The sequence below is a fragment of the Lynx canadensis genome, chromosome D2 (assembly GCF_007474595.2).
Source record: "Lynx canadensis isolate LIC74 chromosome D2, mLynCan4.pri.v2, whole genome shotgun sequence".
NCBI classification, from domain to species: domain Eukaryota; kingdom Metazoa; phylum Chordata; class Mammalia; order Carnivora; family Felidae; genus Lynx; species Lynx canadensis.
In genome coordinates, this window is record NC_044313.2 from 16968832 (window position 1) to 16992083 (window position 23252).

Sequence of the window (23252 nt, forward strand, 5' to 3'; positions counted from 1 at the left end):
GCAAACCTCTTTGCAGGGACACAAAGGCTCCACCAGGGCCCGGGGGAAATCTGAGTGCATGAAATCTGTTTGCTACTTTGTCTTTTATTTCCCTCAATGCTGACCTTGAGCAGAACTAAGCCTCTGATTTCAGAGCTGAGGTATGCCTGCGAGAGGACATGTGTGAGGCTGCTGGGTGGGGCCTGGTCTCGTACCCTCGATGGCTCCCGGTGTGGTGCCACCAGGCTGTGGGCCTCCACTCACTTTCTAAGAATCTGTGTGCTTTGTAGCTTGGCCTGACCATCACTGTCGCTGGGGCTCTTCCTGGGCCCTGATAACTCAACTTCCAACTCCTCTGGCTCTCCCTCCTCCTCCCATAGTTCCTAATATACTACAATTCAGCAATTAGCTATTCTCAGCCATTAGCCATTTTCTGTAGCCATGCCTAGACATTCTAGAAGAACCTGAGTTTACATTCAGGGCAGGGACCACACTGCTAACACGGATGGCCGGTAACCTGTGCCAGGTGCTTGGGTTACCTTTACTTCAAGAAGAATCCCTCTATAAGTTCGCAGATGACTTTAGGCCTTGTTCCTTAAACAATGGCTCAAAATGAATGCAGGCTGTGCATATACCGATTTCTCCTTTTTTCTTTTTACTTCTACTAATTTTAACTAATTAAAACACTTTTACTAATTTTAACTTAATACCTTACATGTCTTTCCTTCGCGGTTTCCTATGTTTTCCAACTGTTCTTCAATAATCGGGAAATAAGAAAACATTTTAATGCATTCTTGTTTTTCAAAAAAAAAAAAAAAATTAAGTTAAAGAGCAGTTGGGTTTACTCAGGGTCCAATGGAATGGAAATAAAACGAGGCTGTGGCGCCATCTAGTGACAGTGAGGCGAAAAAGCCAAGACAAGTCTGAGAGCTTGGAACTACCTGGGGCCACTGGGTCCTCCCAAGCTTTGGGGGGAAAAAGGAGACTTGTTTCCCAGAATCCTTGAGGTCTCCAGGGGAGGGCACATGTCCTCAATTAGAGAGGGGCAAGAGGTGCCACCTGATAGCAATTCTGACGCCCCAAGAAAGGAGCTGGGGACAGGACAGTCTGCATAGGGTGCCCACCATCAGCTGGGGGGAGCACTCCAGCGCAGTGGTTGATGCACCCACACGTCGGACCTGTGGCATACTTAGCGTCCCTCACTCCGTGGAGGTGGACCGTTTGCTCTGCCATTTTCAGGTCACCCCAATGAATTAAATTCAGCAGAATAAACAACTCCCGTTTAGAATCTTAAGTAACAGAAGTGAAAGTAGACGGTGTTGACCAGTCACGTGTGACAGTGGACACCTGCTCTTTGCGGCAAATCCGACTGTCTGGAGTTGCACTTAGGGTCTGGTCCCATCACATGCCAAGTCCCAGGCACCACCCAAATCCGTCCTGCGCTCTCGGGCAGCAGGGCCAAGGCAGCAGATATGTTCAGGGAAGCAATGGAAGGTGGCAAACACCGGTTTTTCTGTTAGAAATAATGGATTTCGTCATCCCTTTCCTAGCCAGACAGTTCAGGGGTCACTATATGACTTCAGCTATTCCCTGGGGTCCAGGTGCCACTTTCCTCCTCGCCTCTCCCCTCTTCAGCCCTTCAACCCTCTTGGTCACAAAGTCTGGCACATCTGGGGCCAAAGGCGAAGACTCCACCTGTCGTATTCGGCTGGCGTTTCGCTCCCATTCTCGCCCAGAGAATTTGCAACAGCACCCCCTTCAGGCCCTGCCCCGCACTGCAGCTCTGCTGCTCAAGGCACTTTTTTTTTTTTTTTTTTTTTTTTTTTTTTTGGTAGGTATGGTTGATCAAGTCACTCTACTTAAACTTTTCCATGACTTCCTTGTTCTTTAGGATTCCAAATCCTTAATATGACTGACAGACAAACCCTTCTAAAGTCCGGCCCCTGCCCATTTACTTTAATTCAAATATTTGATTGGAAAATGGAATTGAATTCAAATATTTTGCAAGGATAATTGTTTATTTTGATAAATGAAGCTTGATGTCACTATCAGCCATGCTATAAAAAGGTAGCGAACTAGAATACAGAAAATTACCTGAGCTTACTGACCTTTCCAAAGGACTTAAGGGGGTAAAAACCCCAATACCACAGACCATGTCTCTTCCGTAAAATGATGCATCTTAAGGCAGAGGTGTTCAAACAGGGCACTCAAAGACCTTCCAAGGGGTGCAGACATAGGATATTTTAAGGGAATTCATGATCAGATCCTCAACTTGCATGTGTATTTTTCCGAAAACTGGTTTGCCTGAGATCCTGCCTCCCCTGTTTCCCATCTCCCACCAAGTAAAAGAAGAGCAGAATTCTCATCCACCCTAATTCTTAGATGGTGTCAAAACCTCCACATCATCTAATAGACAACTCAAATATAAGTATCTGTGGGTCTCCTTGAATCAGGCACTGTAATGGGCTATTTACACAAGAGTCTAATAAGGGTGAAGGATAGCATTAGAAATAGGGCTGTTTGGGGCCACCCTGGGCTGTTCAAAATTCAATGATGTGTTTACAAAATATACTGAATAAAAATAACTATAGAATGGAAAGGGAACGTTGTGGCTCTTAAATAATGACTTTGCCTTTTTCACTTCCTGATTATTTCCAAAGACACTATCACTTTTGAGCTAGAGTTCTGTGACAGCAAAGCAAATAAACACTGAGAGAAGTGAACACAGCATCCAGCTTTCTTTGTGCCCTTTCCTTCCTCTTTCCTTCCCTCCCTCCCCACCCTACATCTATCCATCCAACCTTCCTTTCTTCCATTCATCTATCCATCCATCCATCCATCCATCCATCCATCCGTGAATCCATCCTCTAAGAATTAGAAACAAGACGGTTGTCACAGGGATGCCTTATAACACATTTGCTGAACTGGAAATGGTATCAGACCTTTATTGGTTGAAAGCAAATCTGGTGTGGCAGATTAGTTTGACAAGAAGGACTGGCTTTGTCAACTAAAATATACAGCAGACATTTTACGTAAGTGAATGAGCTACATTCGCAGCTCTAAGGTCTTAACCATGAAATATTTCAGAAAGCAGACAGTTTAAAAGCTTTTTATCAAAAAAAAAAAAAAAGGATACTGACAAATGTTTATCATCGCTACTTTAATTATCTTATCTCTGTTGGGAATATTTTGGGTTAAACAATTTGCCTCCAACTAAAGAGGAACAGGTTTAATTAACAGTTTTTTGAGAAGTTTTGGTAAAGCCTTTTGAGCATACTTCCCATTAACGGAAAAAAAATCAATGTTTCTAAGGGCAGAATAACCCTTTTGTAAGTCAAGTAATTTGTAATTATTTTCGATACAATTGAAGGACCTAATTGATTTGTCATTCTTTGGCACAGAACTTAGAAGGAATTCAAAGAATTAAGTGACATTATTATCACAAAACTGTTGCCATCCCACGTACTTATTCATGGTTTCCTAGCGCTTCTACCTCTAAAAACGACAAACAGGCAAAAGAGGGGATAACTGAACACTTCCTTATCCTGGCAATGGCTCTCATTTATCCACGTATGCATAAGCTAGCTTTTGAAAAGCCCGCTTTCCCATTATAAGTTGCAATTTAAATGCAATTTCTATTTAATAATTATCTTGATGAAAAATGATTTAATAGTGCTAACGACTTACCAACATTTGTTTGGATCAACTGTGAATTAATAAGAGTCAAGACAGTAACTTAGTCTCGGAGAAATTTTCAGTAACTTAACACAGCAGAAATTTCTTGTAATACTCATGATACCTGGAAAAATGTCTTAAAATTTATGCATACATAGGGGGGCATGGGTGGCTCGGTCGGTTAAGTGTCCAACTTTGACTTGGGTCATGATCTCACGGTGTGTGAGTTCGAGCCCCGGGTCGGGCTCTGTGCTGACAGCTCAGAGCCTGGAGCCTGCTGTAGATTCTGGGTCTCCCTCTCGCTCTGCCCCTCCCCCACTTGCACTCTGTCTCTCTCTTTCTCTCAAAAAAAAAAAACTTTTTAAAAATTTTGGAAACCTGGGGCGCCTGGGTGGCGCAGTCGGTTAAGCGTCCAACTTCAGCCAGGTCACGATCTCGCGGTCTGTGAGTTCGAGCCCCGCGTCGGGCTCTGGGCTGATGGCTCAGAGCCTGGAGCCTGTTTCCGATTCTGTGTCTCCCTCTCTCTCTGCCCCTCCCCCGTTCATGCTCTGTCTCTCTCTGTCCCAAAAATAAATAAACATTGAAAAAAAAATTTAAAAAAAAAAATTTTGAAAACCTTTATGCATATGCATTGATGCACACCTTTAGGTTACAGAGATGCACCATGGGGAGATCATTCAAGCAACTAAATCTATGACAGCAGAATAAAATACTGTGGGGGGAAATAAAGCGAAAAAACAAGAGTTCCGGGAAAAAAGAAACAACAAAAATTCCAGCTGTTAAAGACAGCTTGCTCGTGTACATTTTTAAGGGAGAAACGTGGTTACAAAAGTACTGTGGATTCAGAGTCCACTGAATACATTTAAAGAAGTGATTTTCAAATGTCAGTATTTACAACATACCGCTGGGTTTCATAATTTCTGGGAAGTATACCACAAGGCTCTACTAAGACTTCCGAAATGACAATTACACAGTTCCTGTTTCTCTGTCACCGAGAGGCAACCTGCTTAACCCAAAGACTCAGAGACCTGGGAAAACTGAAATATTCTCACGTCCTTTGCACCTATTTGCCAAGAAATTTATAGGTCACCTTAAAATATGTGTGTGCAGATAGGGGCACCTGGGTGGCTCAGTCGGCTGAGCGTCCGACTTCAGCTCAGGTCATGATCTCACAGTTCGCGGGTTCGAGCCCCACGTCAGGCTCTGTGCTGCCAGCTCGGAGCCTGGAGCCTGCTTCGGATTCTGTGTCTCCTTCTCTCTCTGCCCCCCCGCCCCCCGCTCACTCTTTGTCTCACTCTGTTTCTCAAAAATAAATAAATGTAAAAAACAAACAACAACACCAAAAAAAAGTATGTGTGTGCATGTGTCATTTTAGAACGTTATTTTGCAGCTCCGTTGACGAAACATTTGCTGGCCACTGTTCTAAAGGGCTCGTACTGGATCAATTGACCTTATGGCTTTCGAAAGTTCTCAGGAGTTGCAGCTGCATGTTCTGCTCATTTCATGGGGTATCCTTGACCCTAAATGCCCACCAAGGCCAAAGGAACTCAGGTCCAGGATGTGGAGGTCTTCTCACTTTTCCGAGTCCTGTCCGGGATGGTGTGACCCAAGGGTTTCTCTGGGATTGTTTGGAGGGAGCCAGGCTGCCCCTCATCACCGGCTCTTCCCCTCCTGAGAACTGCTTGGGAGCACTCCCTAACCTCAACTTTGATCTCTGTCACCGTCCCTCCCAGGTGGGGCTCGGCTTAGGAGACGCCGAAAAGTCTGATGCTTCTGACCCACAGTGCCCTCCGGCTTCTTGCGAGGAAGCCCTGTTGCCTGCCGCCCCATGGCCAAGGGTGAGGGGAGGTGAGGGGCCCCTCTGGGTCCCTGCATTCCTACTTTTAAATGGAGAGCACAGGAGAGCTGTTGGGTGGTGGTGGTACCATGTACGTTCTCATCTCAGGTCCACCATTCACTTTTTTTTAATTTAAAAAAATGTTTATTTATTTATTTTTGAGAGAGAGCGAGAGAGAAAGAGAGTGAGAGAGAATCCCATGCGGGCTCTGCACTGTCAGCACAGAGCCCCAACGCGGGGCTTGAACTCACAAACCATGAGATTACAACCTGAGCCGGAATCCAGAGTCGGATGCTTAACCAACAGAGCCACCCAGGCGCCCCTCCGACATTTATTAATTGTCATCAAAGAGGCAAGCTGGTAAACGTCTGTGTGCCTCAGTTTCCCTGCCTATGAAATGGTGATAGCGATAGAACTATCTCCGGGGATTAGGAGGACGGCGTGCCATACTGAGCTAGCACACGAAAACGCAGTAAATTAAGTTGTTGTTATTATTATTATTAAATGCCAAGATCTGGAATTTTAGAAGTGGACTCAGGAAACGACAAGGTGAGAATCAGCAGACGGCATGCTTCCATCAATGGAGGGCTACCCTAAAACCTCCTGTCCCATGCCCCTGGATTCTGCCTGGCAGCCAAACCTGGTCCCAAAGGGCAGCAGCAACCCAGGCTCTGCCCCGAAGGAGGCTGCCTGCAAATCACCTCTGATGCGGACAGCCCCTCCCTCCTGGGCAGGTGCCGCCCAGATGCACAGCCGCGGAGCCGGAGGACGCCCCCCCCCCCCCCCCCGCCAGTTTGGTTTCCCCCACCTCTGGGCTTGCCCCCAGAGACAGGAAGTGCACACCGGAACCCTAATGTTGTCACACACAGCTGTCAGGGTTCTGTGCAAATCTTCCACGCGCAGCACGGACCTCCTGCCCTGAATGTCCCTCTCCCCACGCGTGTGTGGAGATGGCTGAGGCATGGCAGGCTGGAGGGGCCCGGGGCCCCTCTTCAGCCCAGGAAACGTACCTGAAGAGTGATGGCACAAAGGAAGACCGGTCTGGCTTAGCATCAACTGCATCTCTGCTTGCTGAGTCCCCAGTTGCCTGCTCCACGCCACAGCCCTGATCGTCTGCCATCTGGAAGGAAGACAAAAAACCAGAACCTTGGTATCTAGCGCATCACTGGCCTCATGATCCTTTTAAGCAGCACTCATTAGATGACACAGGTTTTTTTTTGCTAACATTTTTCTTTAATTTTATTTATTTAGTTCGAGAGATACAGAGAGAGCGTGAGCCAGGGAGGGGCAGAGAGAGAGAGAGAGAGAGAGGAAATCCCAAGCAGGCTCTCCACTGTCGGCGCAGAGCCCAAGGCAGGGCTCGAACTCACAAAACTGTGGGATCGTGACCTGAGCCAAGATCAAGAGTCAGAGGCTTAACCAAATGAGCCACCCAGGCGCCCCTAGGTGTTGCGGTTTTTGATTAAGCCTGGAGATGAGCAGTTTTGCATGTTTAGGCTCCAGGGCTCCTGCACCAACCATTCATTTAAACGCTCCAGTGCCAACTCTATTTGAGGCATTGTTCCAGAGAGGGGGGAGGCAGCAGCAAAGAGAACAAAAGCTGTGCCCTCAGGGAGCTTCTAATCTGGCGTCCCTGATTTTGTTAAAGGATCCCCCAGTATGAGAAGCTGTGGAAGGTCTGTTAACAGGAAACTCCCCCTTCATTCCTGACAGGTGACAAGGTGCTCAAGCTTTGCCTGGCATCGCTTGAACCCCGTTCGAAAACATTAGCAACCTGCAAAAAGCAAACGCTCTCTGTGTCAAGACGGTTTTCGGCGGGTTCTACCAAAATAGATAGATTCCCATCGTATCATTTTCCTCTTCCAGAATCTTCAAGACATCCCTATGATCCAACAGTTCAAATCTAAACCCACCTCCTTGGGTTTTAAGACCCTTTATGATCTAGTATTGGAGTTGGCAAACTCCGGCCTACCACTTGTTTTTGTAAATAAAGTTTTATTGTTAATACAGGCATACCCATGCCTGTTGAGCAATTGTGACAGAGACCATATGGCCTGAAAAGCCTAAAATATTTACTACCTGGCTCGCTATTTATTTATTTATTTTTTATATATATATATGAAATTTATTGACAAATTGGTTTCCATACAACACCCAGTGCTCATCCCAAAAGGTGCCCTCCTCAATACCCATCACCCACCCTCCCCTCCCTCCCACCCCCCATCAACCCTCAGTTTGTTCTCAGTTTTTTTTAATTTTTTTTTTTCCAACGTTTATTTATTTTTGGGACAGAGAGAGACAGAGCATGAACGGGGGAGGGGCAGAGAGAGAGGGAGACACAGAATCGGAAACAGGCTCCAGGCTCTGAGCCGTCAGCCCAGAGCCTGACGCGGGGCTCAAACTCACGGACCGCGAGATCGTGACCTGGCTGAAGTCGGACGCTTAACCGACTGCGCCACCCAGGCGCCCCTTGTTCTCAGTTTTTAACAGTCTCTTATGCGTTGGCTCTCTCCCACTCTAACCTCTTTTTTTTTTTTTTTTCCTTCCCCTCCCCCATGGTCTTCTGTTAAGTTTCTCAGGATCCACATAAGAGTGAAACCATATGGTATCTGTCTTTCTCTGTATGGCTTATTTCACTTAGCATTACACTCTCCAGTTCCATCCACGTTGCTACAAAAGGCCATATTTCATTTTTTCTCATTGCCACGTAGTATTCCATTGTGTATATATACCACAATTTCTTTATCCATTCATCAGTTGATGGACATTTAGGCTCTTTCCATAATTTGGCTATTGTTGAGAGTGCTGCTATGAACATTGGGGTACAAGTGCCCCTATGCATCAGTACTCCTGTATCCCTTGGATAAATTCCTAGCAGTGCTATTGCTGGGTCGTAGGGTAGGTCTATTTTTAATTTTCTGAGGAACCTCCACACCGCTTTCCAGAGCAGCTGCACCAATTTGCATTCCCACCAACAGTGCAAGAGGGTTCCCGTTTCTCCACATCCTCTCCAGCATCTATAGTCTCCTGATTTGTTCATTTTGGCCACTCTGACTGGCGTGAGGTGATATCTGAGTGTGGTTTTGATTTGTATTTCCCTGATAAGGAGCGATGCTGAACATCTTTTCATGTGCCTGTTGGCCATCTGGATGTCTTCTTTAGAGAAGTGTCTATTCATGTTTTCTGCCCATTTCTTCACTGGGTTATTTGTTTTTCGGGTGTGGAGTTTGGTGAGCTCTTTATAGATTTTAGATACTAGCCCTTTGTCCGATATGTCATTTGCAAATATCTTTTCCCATTCCATTGGTTGCCTTTTAGTTTTGTTGGTTGTTTCCTTTGCTGTGCAGAAGCTTTTTATCTTCATAAGGTCCCAGTAATTCACTTTTGCTTTTAATTCCCTTGCCTTTGGGGATGTGTCGAGTAAGAGATTGCTACGGCTACCTGGCTCTTTATTTAAAAAAAGTGGGATCTCTTACTAACCTGCTACTCCCTCTACTTTAAGACGTGAAACCAACAATGAAAATAGAAACTGACTTATTATTTGCTTGTGCTAATTGCTTTGTAAGCGTTATCTTATTTAATATTTTCAACAATGCTGTCGGACCATTCCTATGATCACTGCTTTTTGACAGATGAGGAAGGTGAGGTTAGAAAAAGGTAGATAGCTTGTCCCAGGTTGTATTACGAGTAAAGAGCAGGACTTGGATCTGAAGCCAGCAGCATGCACCCCACCCAGAGCACCCCCCCCCCCCCCGTTACCATTATACCATGCAGCCTCCCAGCATCCTTAAACATGCTCATTTCAGGTTCTGTCAGGGCTCATAGTTCTCTCTTTCTGGAAGTCACCACTCATACATCTGCTGGACATGACACCTTTGTCCAGCGGGCTAATAATCAATCTTCAGAATTCAGCTTAAATGGCACCTCCACAGGGAGGTCCTCCTTGATTACACCTATCTCATCAGCTCCCCCCACCCCTGTTCTCTTTGTCTTTTTTTTTTCATTTTCACTCTGCTTATTTGTAGCTCAAACACAACAATTCTAAGTTCATCACGGGAGAAGCGCCCAACACCCAAAAGGTGCCTACGAAAGAAATATTAACTGAACGGAAAGCTGGAAGAAACAAATGTCGCAAGGGAAGAGAATCTGCTAAAAGTGATATGGCCGGTTAGAAGAGAGTTTTAGCAGAGCCTGTACTAAAGCCGTTTTTCCTACATCCAGTCCTGTTTCCTTCCCCGTGAAGGGCTCGGCTTTCAGTAACAAAGGAAACCCTCTCCAGAGTCTAATTTCTGCTGGTCTCAATCTCTGAGCAATTGCACAGAGTGGGTGCGCAGATGCAGGTCTGCATTTCTGTTAGGCTCGCCCAGGGATGTTTTCACTCAGTCAGAAAACAAGAAGGCATCCACTGGACACAACACACTGTGCTCCAGAGCACAAGTAACGACTTCTGGAGGTGGGGAGAAGGAACCCAGCTTGAGGGGAGGGAGGCATCCAAGATGGCAGAGTGTTGACCCAGTGGCTGTGAGGAGTTCTGAGTAGTATTATCACGTCCCCTTGCAGCTTACCTGAGGGGTGAGCTGGGCAGTAAGGAGAGAACGGAGAGGGAGGGAGGGTCCCACACGAGCTTTCTACCATGACTGTGGGAAGTCAGGTGGCCATCTTGTTTCTCAACATCTCATCAACCGTCCACCATCGCCAGCAACGTGTATTGTGTGTTCAGCGGGGGGCGGGGGGGGGCGGTTAGAGCGTTCAGATTAGGGTGCAAAATGTTTCTTGAAAACAGAGATGACCCCATTCCCAAAGGAGATAAGCAGGAATCCAGGCACGCAGAAACGCTCGATAATTTTATCTCATCTCTTTTACATAGACTTAGTTACTTTTCAGTGTGGATTGTTGTTAGCAAAGCACAGAAATACTTTTTAAAGTTAGCAAGTTAAAGTTATACAAGAGCCATCAGAAGACACTACCTTCAACATGTGGTAATTAAGCCTTGAGCCTTTTGCTAATGCCAGTCTTTAAGGCTGAATCTAGGATGTATCATGATAAAACAACGTGATCAATTTTTTTTAAAAAAGGACAAACCTAAGCAAAACAGCTCCTAAGAAAGCCAGACTTTTGCTCTGATGGTGTTGGGGGTGCTGGGAAGAGTTGGGGCAGCTCCTCCTCCTCAAATACTTACTGGGAGCCTAACGCACCAGGCCGTGTGCTAGGAGCTGGGGACACTGCTGTGAGCAAACTGACCTGGTGCTGCCTTGATGGGGGACAAACTGTGATAAAAGGAGGGCAAAATGTCAGGCTGCGATTGTAGTGAGTGCCATGCGGACCAACAATCTGTGGCCATCCCGGGGGACCCGACTGGGCCTCAGAGGAATTCGGGAAGGTTCTCAGGGGAGGAGATATCTGACCTGAGGTCTGAGAAGGGGAAGCCCAGAGGGTACAAGGCCGGGGGGTGCTGCAGGCAGAGGGGAACGGCACACTCAGTAAACCCTTGACCTATTCCGTCAAAGCAGGGGTGCGGCTTAAACTGCTTGTCCTTCCCAGCCACGTGGAGGGGACTTTGGACTTGACTACAGAGACATAAAATTCAGGTTTATGTCTATGGATCAGCCGTGGGAGGCCTCCCAGAGTTTCCCCTCCAAACATTAGGCCAGAAGGGTCTTCAGCCTGAAACCTACAGCATCTTGCTGGGTTGATGCTGAACGCTGCGCAGAGGGACAGGAAACATTCAACGACTGTCTTACTCCTATGAGGCTAGGCTTGATTTCTGGGTGAACTCAAGTTCACCCAGAATAAGGGTGCTGACCAAGTGAGGTGCCTAATCCTGGCCACATCATTTCAGTCAGGCCAAGGCTTGGCTTTCCACAGCCTACCCAAGAAAATCCAGGCCTATCTCACCTCTGCTGTGCCTGGAGAGGGCAGGCCTACTGTTATTTTCTTGTGTTCATCCCCTTTGTAAGGGCTCAGGCCGTAGCCCCCGAAGGAGGAAATAACCTGTAAGTAAACAAAGGACAGGGCCACGCAGCCTGCCAGAGCCAAGAGTTCAGGCGAAATGGCCTAGAAATGACCCACACAGAATAACCCACAAGCGATTTTACTGCCCCATAAACGCTAAACTTGAGTGCAACGGTGAACGGTAGCAAGGTGACCTGCAGCCTGCCTTTTTTTCACTTCCTGAAGAGACCTTCAAGAGCTCAGTACCAGGGGCCCCAGCCAGGACGACGGTAGCTCCAACGCACTGAGCTCCGACGGAGGGGCTGTGCACCTGTCACCTCCTTACAGCCTGGCAGCAACCGTCAGCCCGCGGTCACCACCGATCCCATTTAACAGACAGGCACAGGGAGGACCGAGGCCCACAGCTGACAAACAGGGACGCGGGGACTGGCGCCCAGGGCCGTCAGACACCCGAGCGCTCACTGCCTGTCTTGCGAGAGCTCGATCCCCTCCTTCGCGTCTCAATCCACGCCCCCTTTTTCCAAATCCCGAACAGCCCGAACTGCCCTGCAGTCCCAGGTTGTTAGCGGGGAAGGAAGGGCGCGCTGAGCCGAGCCAGCGATGCCGGAGGGGGGCAGGGGGCGCGAGGGCCCTTTCTTTTCCCAAAGTTTCGTTGCGGGCCGGCTGGGGGGATGAGAGGGGGAGCAGGGCCAGGTGGGAGGGCGGTTGTGGAGGGAGGGAAAGAGCGCACGCGGGCGGGAGGGGCGCAAGCGGGGGCGGGGGCGGAAGTTACCAGGCCCCGGCGCGGCGGGCGGCGGGGCGGCCAGCGCTGGCGTCCGTCGCGGTCCCTCGGCGCTGAGGGTCTGAGGCCGCCCAAACGAAAGCGAAAGTAAAAGCCCCGGCGTGGCAGGGGGCGGAGTCGCGCGGGGCAGCTCCGGGCAGGCCGGACAGCGGGCGACGCCTGCTGCTAGCGCGGCCGGCGCGCACCGCCCCTGGAGGGCGCCCTCTGCAAAACTGGTGGCCGGGTCCGCACGCTGTCCGCGTTCACCGCCCGGGGGAAAGGCGCCCGTGCAAAGTTGGCCGCGCACCTCTCGAACTTGCCGGATAAAGTTCGCAGGCAGCTCTGCGATCCCGACGCCGCGCTCACAGTCCCCGGGAGCGCCCCTTCTGCACCCCCGGCGCGCTCCAAGGGACCCGGGAGCGCGCTCGGCAAACGGGGCGCGCACGGAACCGCAGCCGCACACCCTGAAGAGCGCGCCCCGCGGACTTCGCGGCGCTCGAGGGTCGGGCGCTCGCCAGGGGTTCTCCCCTCCTGCCGCTGCTGTCCCCCGTCTGCACCTCCCTTCGGGTCTCCGCACCGGTTCGGGGAGCCGGTTCCCACAGCCAGAGGGCTCTTCCCCAGCCGGGCCCCCGACCCCAGTCCGTGCTGGTGGCGTGCCCACCCCGGGGATTGGGTGCCGGGCGCCCGCAGCAGCTGGAGCTACCTTCTCCAAGGCGGGGCTCCTGGGAGCCGATGGGCTTCCACTCGCTGGGGCGTCTCGGTTCGCGCGGGGGGGCGGTAGGACCCGAACTCCGCTCTGTCGTCGTGGACGAGCTCCGTCTCCTAACTCGGAGAACTGGTCTGAAGTTAGTGCCAGAATCTGTCCTGCTCGATTTACTGAGCGCCCCCAAGTGTCAGCCACTGGGGATGTGGCCGTGACTTAGTGGAACGTGGGAGGGACCGTGCGCTCTCCCGGATCCCACCTCACTCCTGCCCCTGCGCCCCGCACACGTGCGCGGATGCACACGCGCAACACACACGCTGGCTCTTCACCCTTGGGCCTCCAGCCGGCGCCTCCTATGCCTCTGTCTCCAAGCCCGCTCAGGGAAGCGACTAATTAACGGGTCACACTGAGGTGTGAACGTATGAGAAGTTACACTTCTACCTGTGCCAGAAATAATTGCTTTTGAAGAACTTTCAACCACCTTGAGTGAAAGGACACCGTCGTGGCGTGAGATCAGGCAAGAACCACATCTTGTCGTTTTGTTTGCTGGCTTTACCCTGGGCCCGAGACTAAAGTAACCGTCTCTAGAATCTCACCAGGTAAGGACGCTTTCTTGGTCTAGGAAGGACTGGCTCCAGGTAAGTGTCAGGGCATGGCTGTAATTTACTAACTGCTGCAAAAATCCCGAATTCCCGAATGTTTTAAGCAGTCACACTGTTTCCAATATGGCTGTGTTATATAGGCTGGAAATTTGTGCCCACGGCCCCCATGGTGGAATTCGATGCTCTCCGCGTGATGGTATTAGGAGTTAGGCATGATTTTGGGAAGTGCTTAAGTCTTGAGGGTGGAGCCCTGGTGAGTGGGATTAGTGCCCTTATAAAAAAAAGGCCTGACAGAGCTTTCTAGCCCCTTCCACCCGGTGAGGACACAGACGGAAGTTGCAGACTGCACCCCCAAAGGGGGGGTCTCGGGAGAACCCCATCATGCCGGCACCATGATCTTGGACTTCTAGCCTCCAGGACCGGGTGAAATAAGTTCCTGCTGTTTATAAGCTATTCAGTCTGTAGTATGTTGTTACAGCAGCCCAAACAGGCTAAGGCAGTTTATATAACATCCATGTTTCTAAAATGTTGGGGATAAACTAAGTCCCTGTAGACACTAAGATAATTTGCTTTTTTAAAGGAATTCGGTTGTGAATCCTTTGAGAAATGAAAACTACCAGTAAGGAAAATTGGTTGCTTTCTAATTTAATTTATAAATTTACGTTTTTTGCAGGTTATTCTGGAGATAGAGTGAAACACAATGTTAGATTTGGAAGGGACCTTAACTACTACTCCCTCTGCTCATTTTATAGATAAAGAATCTGAGGCTCAGAGGAGTTTTCCACACCCTTCCTAGCGGCAGAACCGGGATCAGGTTGCCTAGAAAAATAATGAATTTTCCATCCTCAAGAAGTCTCTACCGTAAGTTATATCATGCAAATGTATATTTGTATTGCACGTAGGAATTCGTTGCTGGCTAAGAAAGATGGTTTGAAGGAAAACTTTCTTTTTTCAGTTCTTTAGTGTGGGCTGGCATGGGGAACCCCAAAGATATTGCTCTGAGGCTGGATTTTCCCAGTATTAACAAGTAAAATCATGGAGATATGGAAGAGAAGAAATAATTTTGAACTTTTCCCTCTATAATACTTTTACTGAGACTTTAGATCCAAGTGACATTCTAACTGTATTTCTTGTGTCTCTCCAGCCTTGGCCCATGCCATTGTCTTCTGCTTCCTTTCCATACTCACATGATTAGCATGTAAGTCTTCCTCCTCTCTCTAGAAAAGTCCCCAAACTCCATTACTCAAATGGTTTCCCCAGGGCTAGACTCCTGGGTGCTCCTGGACTGGTCCCTTCGGCCCTTCCCTCTGGCCCTCTCCTCTTGCCCTGGCGAGCTCCTTAATCCCCCCCCCCCCATCCTGCTGAGCACAGGACCCCCAAAGGATGCCACCAGTGATGTTTCTCCAATCCTTCACAGCACAGCTCAGGCCAGGCTATGACTTTATACAGGACTCCATTGAAGGATATCCCTTGTTTAACAGAAATGCCCAGAAATGTCTTAAGAGTCACGAGCCCAAACCCAAACTCTGGTTGAGGCACCGGCAGCCTCCTTCAATGGGGGGTGGTGGAGGGGAAGAGTGGGAAACTCTGGGCTTAGGCAGAATTCCCTGAAAGGGGGAATTCGTGTTGAACCTTTTATCAGTTAATTGTCTCTCAGCTCTGCATTCACCCTTTTTGTCTGTTCCGTAAAAATTAACCTGGGCCCTTTATGTAGTTTTCCTTGCTTCCCTCCCCCTGCCATGTTATGCTTTGCCTGTAGGGGGTGCTGGACAGAGATTACAGGAGGAAAACCAGTATCTCTGGTGTGCTCCTGGAAAATCAGGCTCTTACAGAGGCTTCTCGGGTTTCTGTGGCGCACCGAGCTTCCCTGGTGCCCAGCTACTGCTCTGCCTACCAGCCGGCAGCATCCAACAACCCTGGCACTCCCTCACATGGTTTTGAGATACCTCCCTATGAACCTAGAGAGTCGATTTCCAGGAAGTTCTAGGGGCCAGATTTCTAGCAAGTTCTACCAGCACGGCATGACAGTGACTTCTCTGTCATCTAGTGAGTCACAGCCACACTCTCTTCAGCAAGATTTGGATCTCAGCCCCAGGGTGAGGAGAAGGTGGGGGACTGTCTGTCTCGGCTCAAAGCAGGGGTAGCGGCTTGTTACGTTGTTATGTTACGTCACGTTACTTTACGTGTTATAGGCCGTGCGCTGTGGTAATTAGCTCAGAATCACGTATTTGACTTTATTGGCCCTTCTTTCTGTGGCTCACTCACACCCTCACTCCTGCCTTGTGGAACCACTCCCCAAATGAACTACCAAGTCCTCCCCTCAAGATCTGCTTTTGGGAGAACGTAAACTAAGGTAGACATGCACCCCCCCAGCGAGGGAGGGACAATTCCAGTCTAAGCAAAGTGACAGGGACAGAACGAAGGGTCGGGAGCTTTCTCCTCCCTCTGAATTTGTCATCTCCCTGTAATTTCAAAACTGTTTCACATCCATGGCCCTGGGGGGCACTGGAAATGACTCAGAGCTAGGAAGAATGACCTCATCTTCTGGATGACAGAACCAAGGTGCAAAAAGATCTTGACCTGCTGAAGCAACGGGGCTTCCATCAACAGGACGAAATTGAAGAGATAAACAAGTGCTCCGTTTAAGTTCATAAAGAAAGTCAGTTATCCACAGACTGAACATGATAGCGATTCGTTTGAAACGAAATGTGGGGTTTTTCACTGATCACAATGTCCCTATGAGTCAGGACTTCAGAAAAAAAAAAAAAAAACAAAGAAACGTGGGGCAGTGTTGGCAAAAGCATCCAAATCGAGGACCCAGAAGATTCTCCATGGCCTGGCCCTGGCTCACCACAACCAAGCCCAAGTCTCGGACTCTCTGGTGATTGGACGGCATATCGGGCACCTCTCAGGAGCCACTTTATTTATTTATTATTTATTTATTTATTTATTTATTTATTTATTTATTTATTTACTGGTTTATTTAGTGTTTATTTTTGAGAGGAGGGGAAAGGCAGAGAGAGAGAGAGAGAGAGGGAGACAGAGGATCCAAAGCTGGTTGGTACCAACAGCAGAGAGCCGGATTCAGGGCTCGAACTCATGAACGGTGAAATCATGGCCTGAGCCGAAGTCAGACATTCAACCAGCTGAGCCGCCCAGGCGCCCCAGGAGCCACTTTAGATCCACGCAGCCTCAGCACTGGCAAGTAGCTCTGTGTGGGCTCTGGCCATCTTCATGGGGGCACGACCAACAGTGTCTTTGGCCTTCTGTTGTCTTTGTTGTTTTCCCCTGTCGCTGTTGAAGCATAAGATGCTGGGGGACGCCACGGGCATATACACAGCATGGACGCGTAGGGAAGTTAACACCCAGTGGGACTCCCACCAATGGGAGACAAGGGCCAAGAGGTATATTCTTCCCCCTTCCTTCCTGTAGCAGATGTTCCTGATTAGAAGTTGTTTATGTAGCCTCTTGGAAGATGGCGATCGAGCTGTCGAGTGCACCTCATATCAGGCAGTGGCTCCTTTGAGAGTGAACCTTCATATTGACCCCCTCCCCAACTGCACCACCATTTCCCGCCTCTTTTCTTCTCCCTGGCACTACACTTCTAAATAAAGTCCTTGGACATAAGCCTTTGCCTCCTGTTCTGTTTTGCGGGGAACCCAGGCTAAGACACGTCTGAACGTATCCCGAAGGCCACACGAGTGTCGTGTGCTCCTTGGCTACGGCTTGGATGGGTGGCTTAGGTAGTCACTGTGGCAAGGTGGGGGAGGGCTCTACCGGAAGTGGGCAGGGTGGGATGGACAAAGGAGCGACCGCCCACAGTGCCTGTCAAGCAGAGGGGAGCCCTGTGGATCTCGCTCCAGCAGTGAGCGGTCACCCGAGTTCCTTAAGGTGTCCGATTCTAGTTCACTGGGCTTGTTCTCCTCGTGACTTCTGATTCCTAATAAATGCCTTTTAGAAGCAGAGGTAAAGGTACAAATCCAATTCAACGTCTTCATTCTGGTAATTGTTTTCACAAGGGCGACCTCGAACCGCAGCGGCTAGGTCACCCCTTAGAGAAGTGTTAAGTGGCTTTTAACTTACGTGGAATCTGACTGTAATTCCTCATCCCTCTGAGTCCTTTCTCAGTGATTACTGGGGCTCGCACCCAGCCACCCAGGAAAAGCTTGAGAAGCCTGTTAAAGAGCAGAACGTTCTGGGAACACTTCAAGTCCTGCACCAACTTTCAGCGTGGGAGCCTTCCGGAGCCTGGGGTCCCTGCTCGGGGTCCCCTTCCTGCTGAGAGAGCAGCCTTGGGCCCCGCTATCTATCTGTGGGAACCCCGGACTGCAGCCCCTCCTTCGTGTCGTGTGAATGCTGCTTTCTGCTTTTTCCCCACTTGCTTTGCAACCTACTACCCCTTCCCAGCTCAGTGTTTAACTGAACATCTTTTCTGTGTCAGGCCTTGTTCCAGGCACTAGGGAAAGAAATGACAAGAACCAGCGATCCTGTTTTGAAGGAACTTGTATTTTGATGGAGGAGACAGATACTTTTATTTTATTCTGTTTTATTATTTATTTATTTTCAAAACGTTTTCTTTATTTTTGAAAGAGAGAGCGTGAGCTGGGGAGGGGCCGGGGGAGGGGGGGCGGGCAGAGGATCCGAAGCAGGTTCTGTGCTGACAGCTGCGAGCCCGATGTGGGGCTAGAACTCAGGAACCGTGAGATCATGACCTGAGCCGAAGTCGGATGCTCAACCCACTGAGCCACTCGGGTGCCCCGGAGACAGGAAATTTTAAAATGCAGAGATTCTGATACTCAAGATGTCCAGTGGTGGTTAACGTCGATGAAGAACATAAAGCAGGGTAAGGGCCATAGAAAGTGGTCAGGTGAGGGGTGGAAACAGGTGAGGTGCCATCTTTTGGAAGCTGTTTCTAGAAGGTCTGTTTTCAGGTGACATGGAGGTGAACACTGAAGGTGACGGAGGGGCTTCATGAAGCCAGGAAGAGAGGGCTCGTCTTTAAGCTGCCCCACTTCAGGCCTGGGAAGGAAGAGAATAAACAGACCTTCTTGGAACGATCTAGGATAACGTACAGAGACCAAAACACTGAGAGGTCTAGTGTGTTCTTATCCTAATCAGTTTTCAGCCTCACTGTTGTGAACATCTTTTTTATTTTTATTTTTTTAGATTTTTTTAAAAAGTTTATTTTTGAGAGAGAGACTGAGAGAGCGCACACAAGTGAGGGAGGGGCAGAGAGAAGGAGACACAGAATCCGAAGCCGGCTTCAGGCTCTGAGCTGTCAGCAGAGGGCCCAACGCGGGGCTGGAACCCAAGAATCGTGAAATCATGACCTGAGCCAAAGTCGGACCTCACTGACTGAGCCAGCCAGGCGCCCTATTATAAACATTTTTAATAGATAAAGCTAAAATTCAGATACGGTGTTTACCCCTCCCATGGAGTGAATCAATCCTGTTTTGTTTCTTATATTTTTGGGAGCTGGCCTCTCTGCTTTAGTCACAGGCCTCATAGAGCAAGCTTTTCTAATTTGATCATTGGATGAGTGTGTGGCCTATCTCTTTGTATTCTTTTCTTGGGTTATGATCACAGTTAGTGTTAAACTACTACATGCTGCCTAATCACACACGAGGATTTGGTCACCCACATAAACATGATGCTGTTGTGAGTTCATTTTTCTATTTAGAGAAGCACGTCAGCTAGAAATACCTCCAGCTCATTTCCCAGACGCATGCGTGCTAAGCCAGTCGCCAAAATAGCCCCTTGAGTAAGTGGCAGCTTTAAAAACCATCCAGCTGCTGACTTCAAACTAGAAGGTCAGCAAAGGAAAGTGGAAGTTGGATTTTGAATGAGCAAGGTGTCCACAAGGTTTTGACGGTGGTCAGGATTTGGGGAGACTTGAACAGCTAGCCTGGGACTGTTCCTTGGATTTCTTGCCTGTTGCCTCTTTTTGTCTGCTCTCTTCGGACATCACGATGAATGTGCAAGCTTGTTCTAGGTGTGGGTATGGAGTTTATCCTGCTGAGAAGATCAGTTGTCTAGATCAGGTCAGTAGACATGTTTTGGCCTGCGGAAATAAATTTACCAATACGGGAAATTTATCTTCTCACGTATGGATGTGTGGTTGTTTTTGAACCATCCAAAAAATGTATTTCTCACCTTTCTTCAGTTCTACCCATTTCTATCTGTCTTCTGTGTTGCCTTGAAAAGGTTATTCATTTATTTAACGTTGTATTTGTGTGTATGTGTACATGTGTGCTTATCACCATATTATCTCTAAAGATGAGTTTTTACCTGGAAATGTACAAGAATCCTGAGTCTGGGAAAAAAAAAGGTATTTCTGCTAAATCTTTTCTGTACGATTTCCAGATATGGCATAAAGCGTGTTTTCACTGTGAAGTTTGCAAGATGATGCTATCGGTTAATAACTTTGTGAGTCACCAGAAAAAGCCGTACTGTCACGCGTAAGTGTTCGATGCCCTGCCCCACCACCTCTTGGGTTTTGTTTATTTTTTAATGAGGAGCCAACCAGAGCTTCAAATCACACAGTCCAGAGTTAAATCCAAAAATCATCTTCCCCAAGGTTTTCATTTACATAGAATCATTGACGAGCCCTAAGGCAGGATTTTATGCAAAGGACAGAAAGTTGAAAATTTCAAATTTCTTACAGTAAAATGGTAAATCTATCCACTGTAACCACATATCGAATTATTAAATACTGTGCAGAACAGTGTAATTACCACAGATATACCTATAAAGCTTTAATTTTTTTCTTTTAAATAATTCCAGAATCCATTTCTGGTTTTTTTTCAGAAAATTTTTAAGTGGTCATTTTCTAGTTGAAATTTTTGTACGTTCTATATATTGAATTTATTTGATTTAATTTTTCTTTCTTTAAGGCCTTGCTTGGAAAATCGTGAACTTAATTATTAAGTTGTATATTTATGAATGTAAAAAACGACTACCTTTAAGAATAGTCACTCAATCATCTTGGGTAAAATACATTTCTAATTCTGGTTTATATATTTTTTTCTAGCCATAACCCCAAGAACAACACTTTCACAAGTGTCTATCATACTCCATTAAATCTAAATATGAGGAAGACTCCAGAAGCCATCCATGGGGTAAGTTACTTAATTTTGAATTTCAAAATAGCCTTTAAAGAAACTTTTTTAATTAACTCAGGTTTTTAAGTGTCTGTGTCGACATTGAACCTGCTCATTTTCTTCACTTACATGTGCAAAGCGCATTTAAGTAACAAGTGTTGCTATTTGCCTTACACACTATAGGGGCCAATACCCAAGATAATCTAGCTTGAATATCCAAGGTATTTGTAATCTTTCTCTGTCTGCCAGTCTGTTTGCACTGATGATGGTTTACCCGATAGGCCCTGTACGCACTAGGTGCCTAATAGTAAAATGAAGTTTATAGAGTTGGAAAATATTACAAGAGCCTTTCCTTATTTTTTCCCCTGATTATTTTGGTATAGAAAATTAGGGGCGCCTGGGTGACTCAGTCAGTTGAGCATCAGACTCTTGATTTTGGCTCAGGTCATGATCTCACCATTCGTCATATCGAGCCCAGTGTTGGGATCTGCACTGACATTGCGGAGCTTTCTTGGGATCCTCTCTCTCTCTCTCTCTCTCTCTCTGCCCTTCCCCCACTCATGCTCTCTCGCTCTCTCTTTTTCAAAATAAATGGATACATAAATTAATAAAAAGAAAAAAATTTAAAGGAAAATAAAAGAAAACAGTAAACTTCTAACTCCACACTCTTAAATCTTTCTAGATTCAGTAGTTCTTAACAATTACTAGCAGCCTCTCTTTCCCCTTGGGATAGCGGCAGGTCAAAGAGGCTTTGATTTGGAAGCCATGTTTGCATAGACATGCATAGACAAGCCGTGTTGATAAGCCAACCTCTTTTGAGAAACCAACAATGGGGTTTTGTCAGAGAGCCGGCTATTGACCGGACGCTCGCGTTTATTAAAACGATGACTCATTTAACTTCTTTCCCCCTGCCCCACAGAAGTTGCTCTGCGGGATGGAGCTGGCAACTTTCTAAAATTAGAAACTTGCACAGGAGGGGGAAGACTGTCTGTGATCTGCCCTCCGCATGTCCCCTCACCTCAAACTGCCTCTCCTGCCTGGGCAGGCTCCCCTTCTCCGCAGGAAGACCTGTGTTACATGGAACCTCCCCGATGCCCGCTGCCACGTGGCTTATTTCACTAAATGCTTTGCACTGATTGTGAGCTTATTTCTTAGCAGGCTTAGATAACATTGACTCCACAGTCATTTAATTCATTTAGTACACGCCACAATCTGACAAAGTAAGTACGATTATCATCCCCTTCCGCTGAGGAACCTGAGGTGCAGAGTGGCTCACACATGCCTGATCTCGAAGAATTCGCAAGCAATCCTAGAGGGCCGAGAGGGTTAATTCTCGGAGGATCTTGTTTTCATCTCCTCGTGGCTCAGGGCGGCTCCACAAAACTACAGTAAATACGGAGCGTTGCTCCTGCTGAAACAGTGCCACGCATTCTTCTAGGCTCTTTATCCGTCTTACCTTGTTTTTTTGTTTTGTTTTGTTTTTTTCACAAGAATCCCCTGTAATATTATCATCTTGCAGCCGGGGAGGCTGAGGCTCAGAGAGGTTGAGTAACTTGGGCGGTTTTACCCAGCTAGTTGAGTGGGTACAAATCCGGGTCTGTCTGACTTTAGAACCCGTATCTTAAACAGCTCCATTGGCCTAGAGGAGTTGCGTACCTAGAGGGGAGCAAACTGTCCAGAAGGAAGAAGGGACTTGTTTATGTTTACAAACGTCCAGGCGTTTCTGAAGTTGCATAGCCAGAGTGCGGCAGACTAAATGCAAGGAGAAGTGGTTACACATCAGATGGCTCTTTGTACGTATTGCACTGTCTACAGAAAGAACCGTGATATCTTTATTTTTCCACACGGCGCTGTCTCTTAACTGGCACGTCCCTGCCTTACAATCCCACCACAGGTCACACAGTATTACCTTTCTTTGAGGCGGTGGTGGATTCATTTTGTTTTAACTGTGTGTGACAGGACGGATCTGAAGGGAGATTATCGCTGGTTCGGTTTCCAGGCACAGGCAGGACGTCTGTGAACTTCCCAGGATGCCCGTGTGTGCGCGTTCGTTTACATCTGTGCGAATATGTGTGTCTGTGTATAAAGATGTATGTGTGCGTGTGGGGAGTATATGTACGTGTGTCTGTATGTGTGAATCGTGCACGGGCATACACACGCGTGTATGTGATGCGTGTGCACACATATGTGCGTGTACGTGTATGTGTGTACCTGTGTGTATGTGTGAGCGGTGTGTGTGTGTGCATGTGTACGTCTCTGTATATCTGCGTGTGCGTGGTGTGTGTGTGTGTGCGTGCATATGTGCACGTGCGCGTGTGCATGTGTGTGTGTATGTGTGTTATGCCCAGTAATTGCCTGCTGAGGTCGCTTTCTCCTGCTTCCCCACCAGCGAAAATTTCAGAGGGACGGCAGCCGTGTCCCTTCTGGGCCCCGGATCTTATAGCCACCTTGGGAAGTGGGACGGATTACTTTCTTACCCTCTTGCATCTCTGAGAGACTTTGCCCACTGAATAAAAACCAAATTAGTTGTACATGTGCTAAAAGAAAAAAAAGAACAAAAGGGGTGCTGGGGTGATGGTGATGAAGGAGGAAAGTAAAGATTTTGAGTAGGCATTTGGAGCAGGTTGACATTTTTGTGTTTCCT

The 23252-nt window shown here is 47.8% G+C and overlaps 2 protein-coding genes and 2 long non-coding RNA genes across 11 annotated transcripts in view; 3 read left to right on the forward strand and 1 right to left on the reverse strand.

Annotated features, from left to right (window-relative positions):
• Window positions 1–12190, reverse strand: part of CASP7 (caspase 7) — a 31411-nt gene extending 19221 nt beyond the window's left edge. Inside the window, 2 exon segments of the mRNA XM_030334551.1 lie at window positions 6502–6611; window positions 10057–12190. Of these exon segments, the coding sequence (XP_030190411.1) occupies window positions 6502–6611 (110 nt within the window). The 5' untranslated portion in view covers window positions 10057–12190.
• On the forward strand, window positions 2570–17189 carry LOC115527130. Its single transcript, XR_003972847.1, has 3 exons — window positions 2570–2661; window positions 4788–4797; window positions 17178–17189. It is a non-coding gene; the product is annotated as an uncharacterized LOC115527130 (long non-coding RNA).
• On the forward strand, window positions 13062–16279 carry LOC115527129. Its single transcript, XR_003972846.1, has 2 exons — window positions 13062–13505; window positions 14261–16279. It is a non-coding gene; the product is annotated as an uncharacterized LOC115527129 (long non-coding RNA).
• A 2111-nt stretch (window positions 17190–19300) lies between the features above and the next one.
• LOC115527124 (nebulin related anchoring protein) overlaps window positions 19301–23252 on the forward strand; it is a 70696-nt gene continuing 66744 nt past the window's right edge. For all 8 annotated transcript variants that reach the window (XM_030334540.1, XM_030334545.1, XM_030334546.1 and 5 more), the window contains exons 1-3: window positions 19301–19549; window positions 19872–19966; window positions 20539–20626. In XM_030334540.1, coding sequence (XP_030190400.1) covers window positions 19478–19549; window positions 19872–19966; window positions 20539–20626 — 255 coding nt within the window. In that variant the 5' untranslated portion in view covers window positions 19301–19477. The remainder of the gene's footprint in view (window positions 19550–19871; window positions 19967–20538; window positions 20627–23252) is intronic.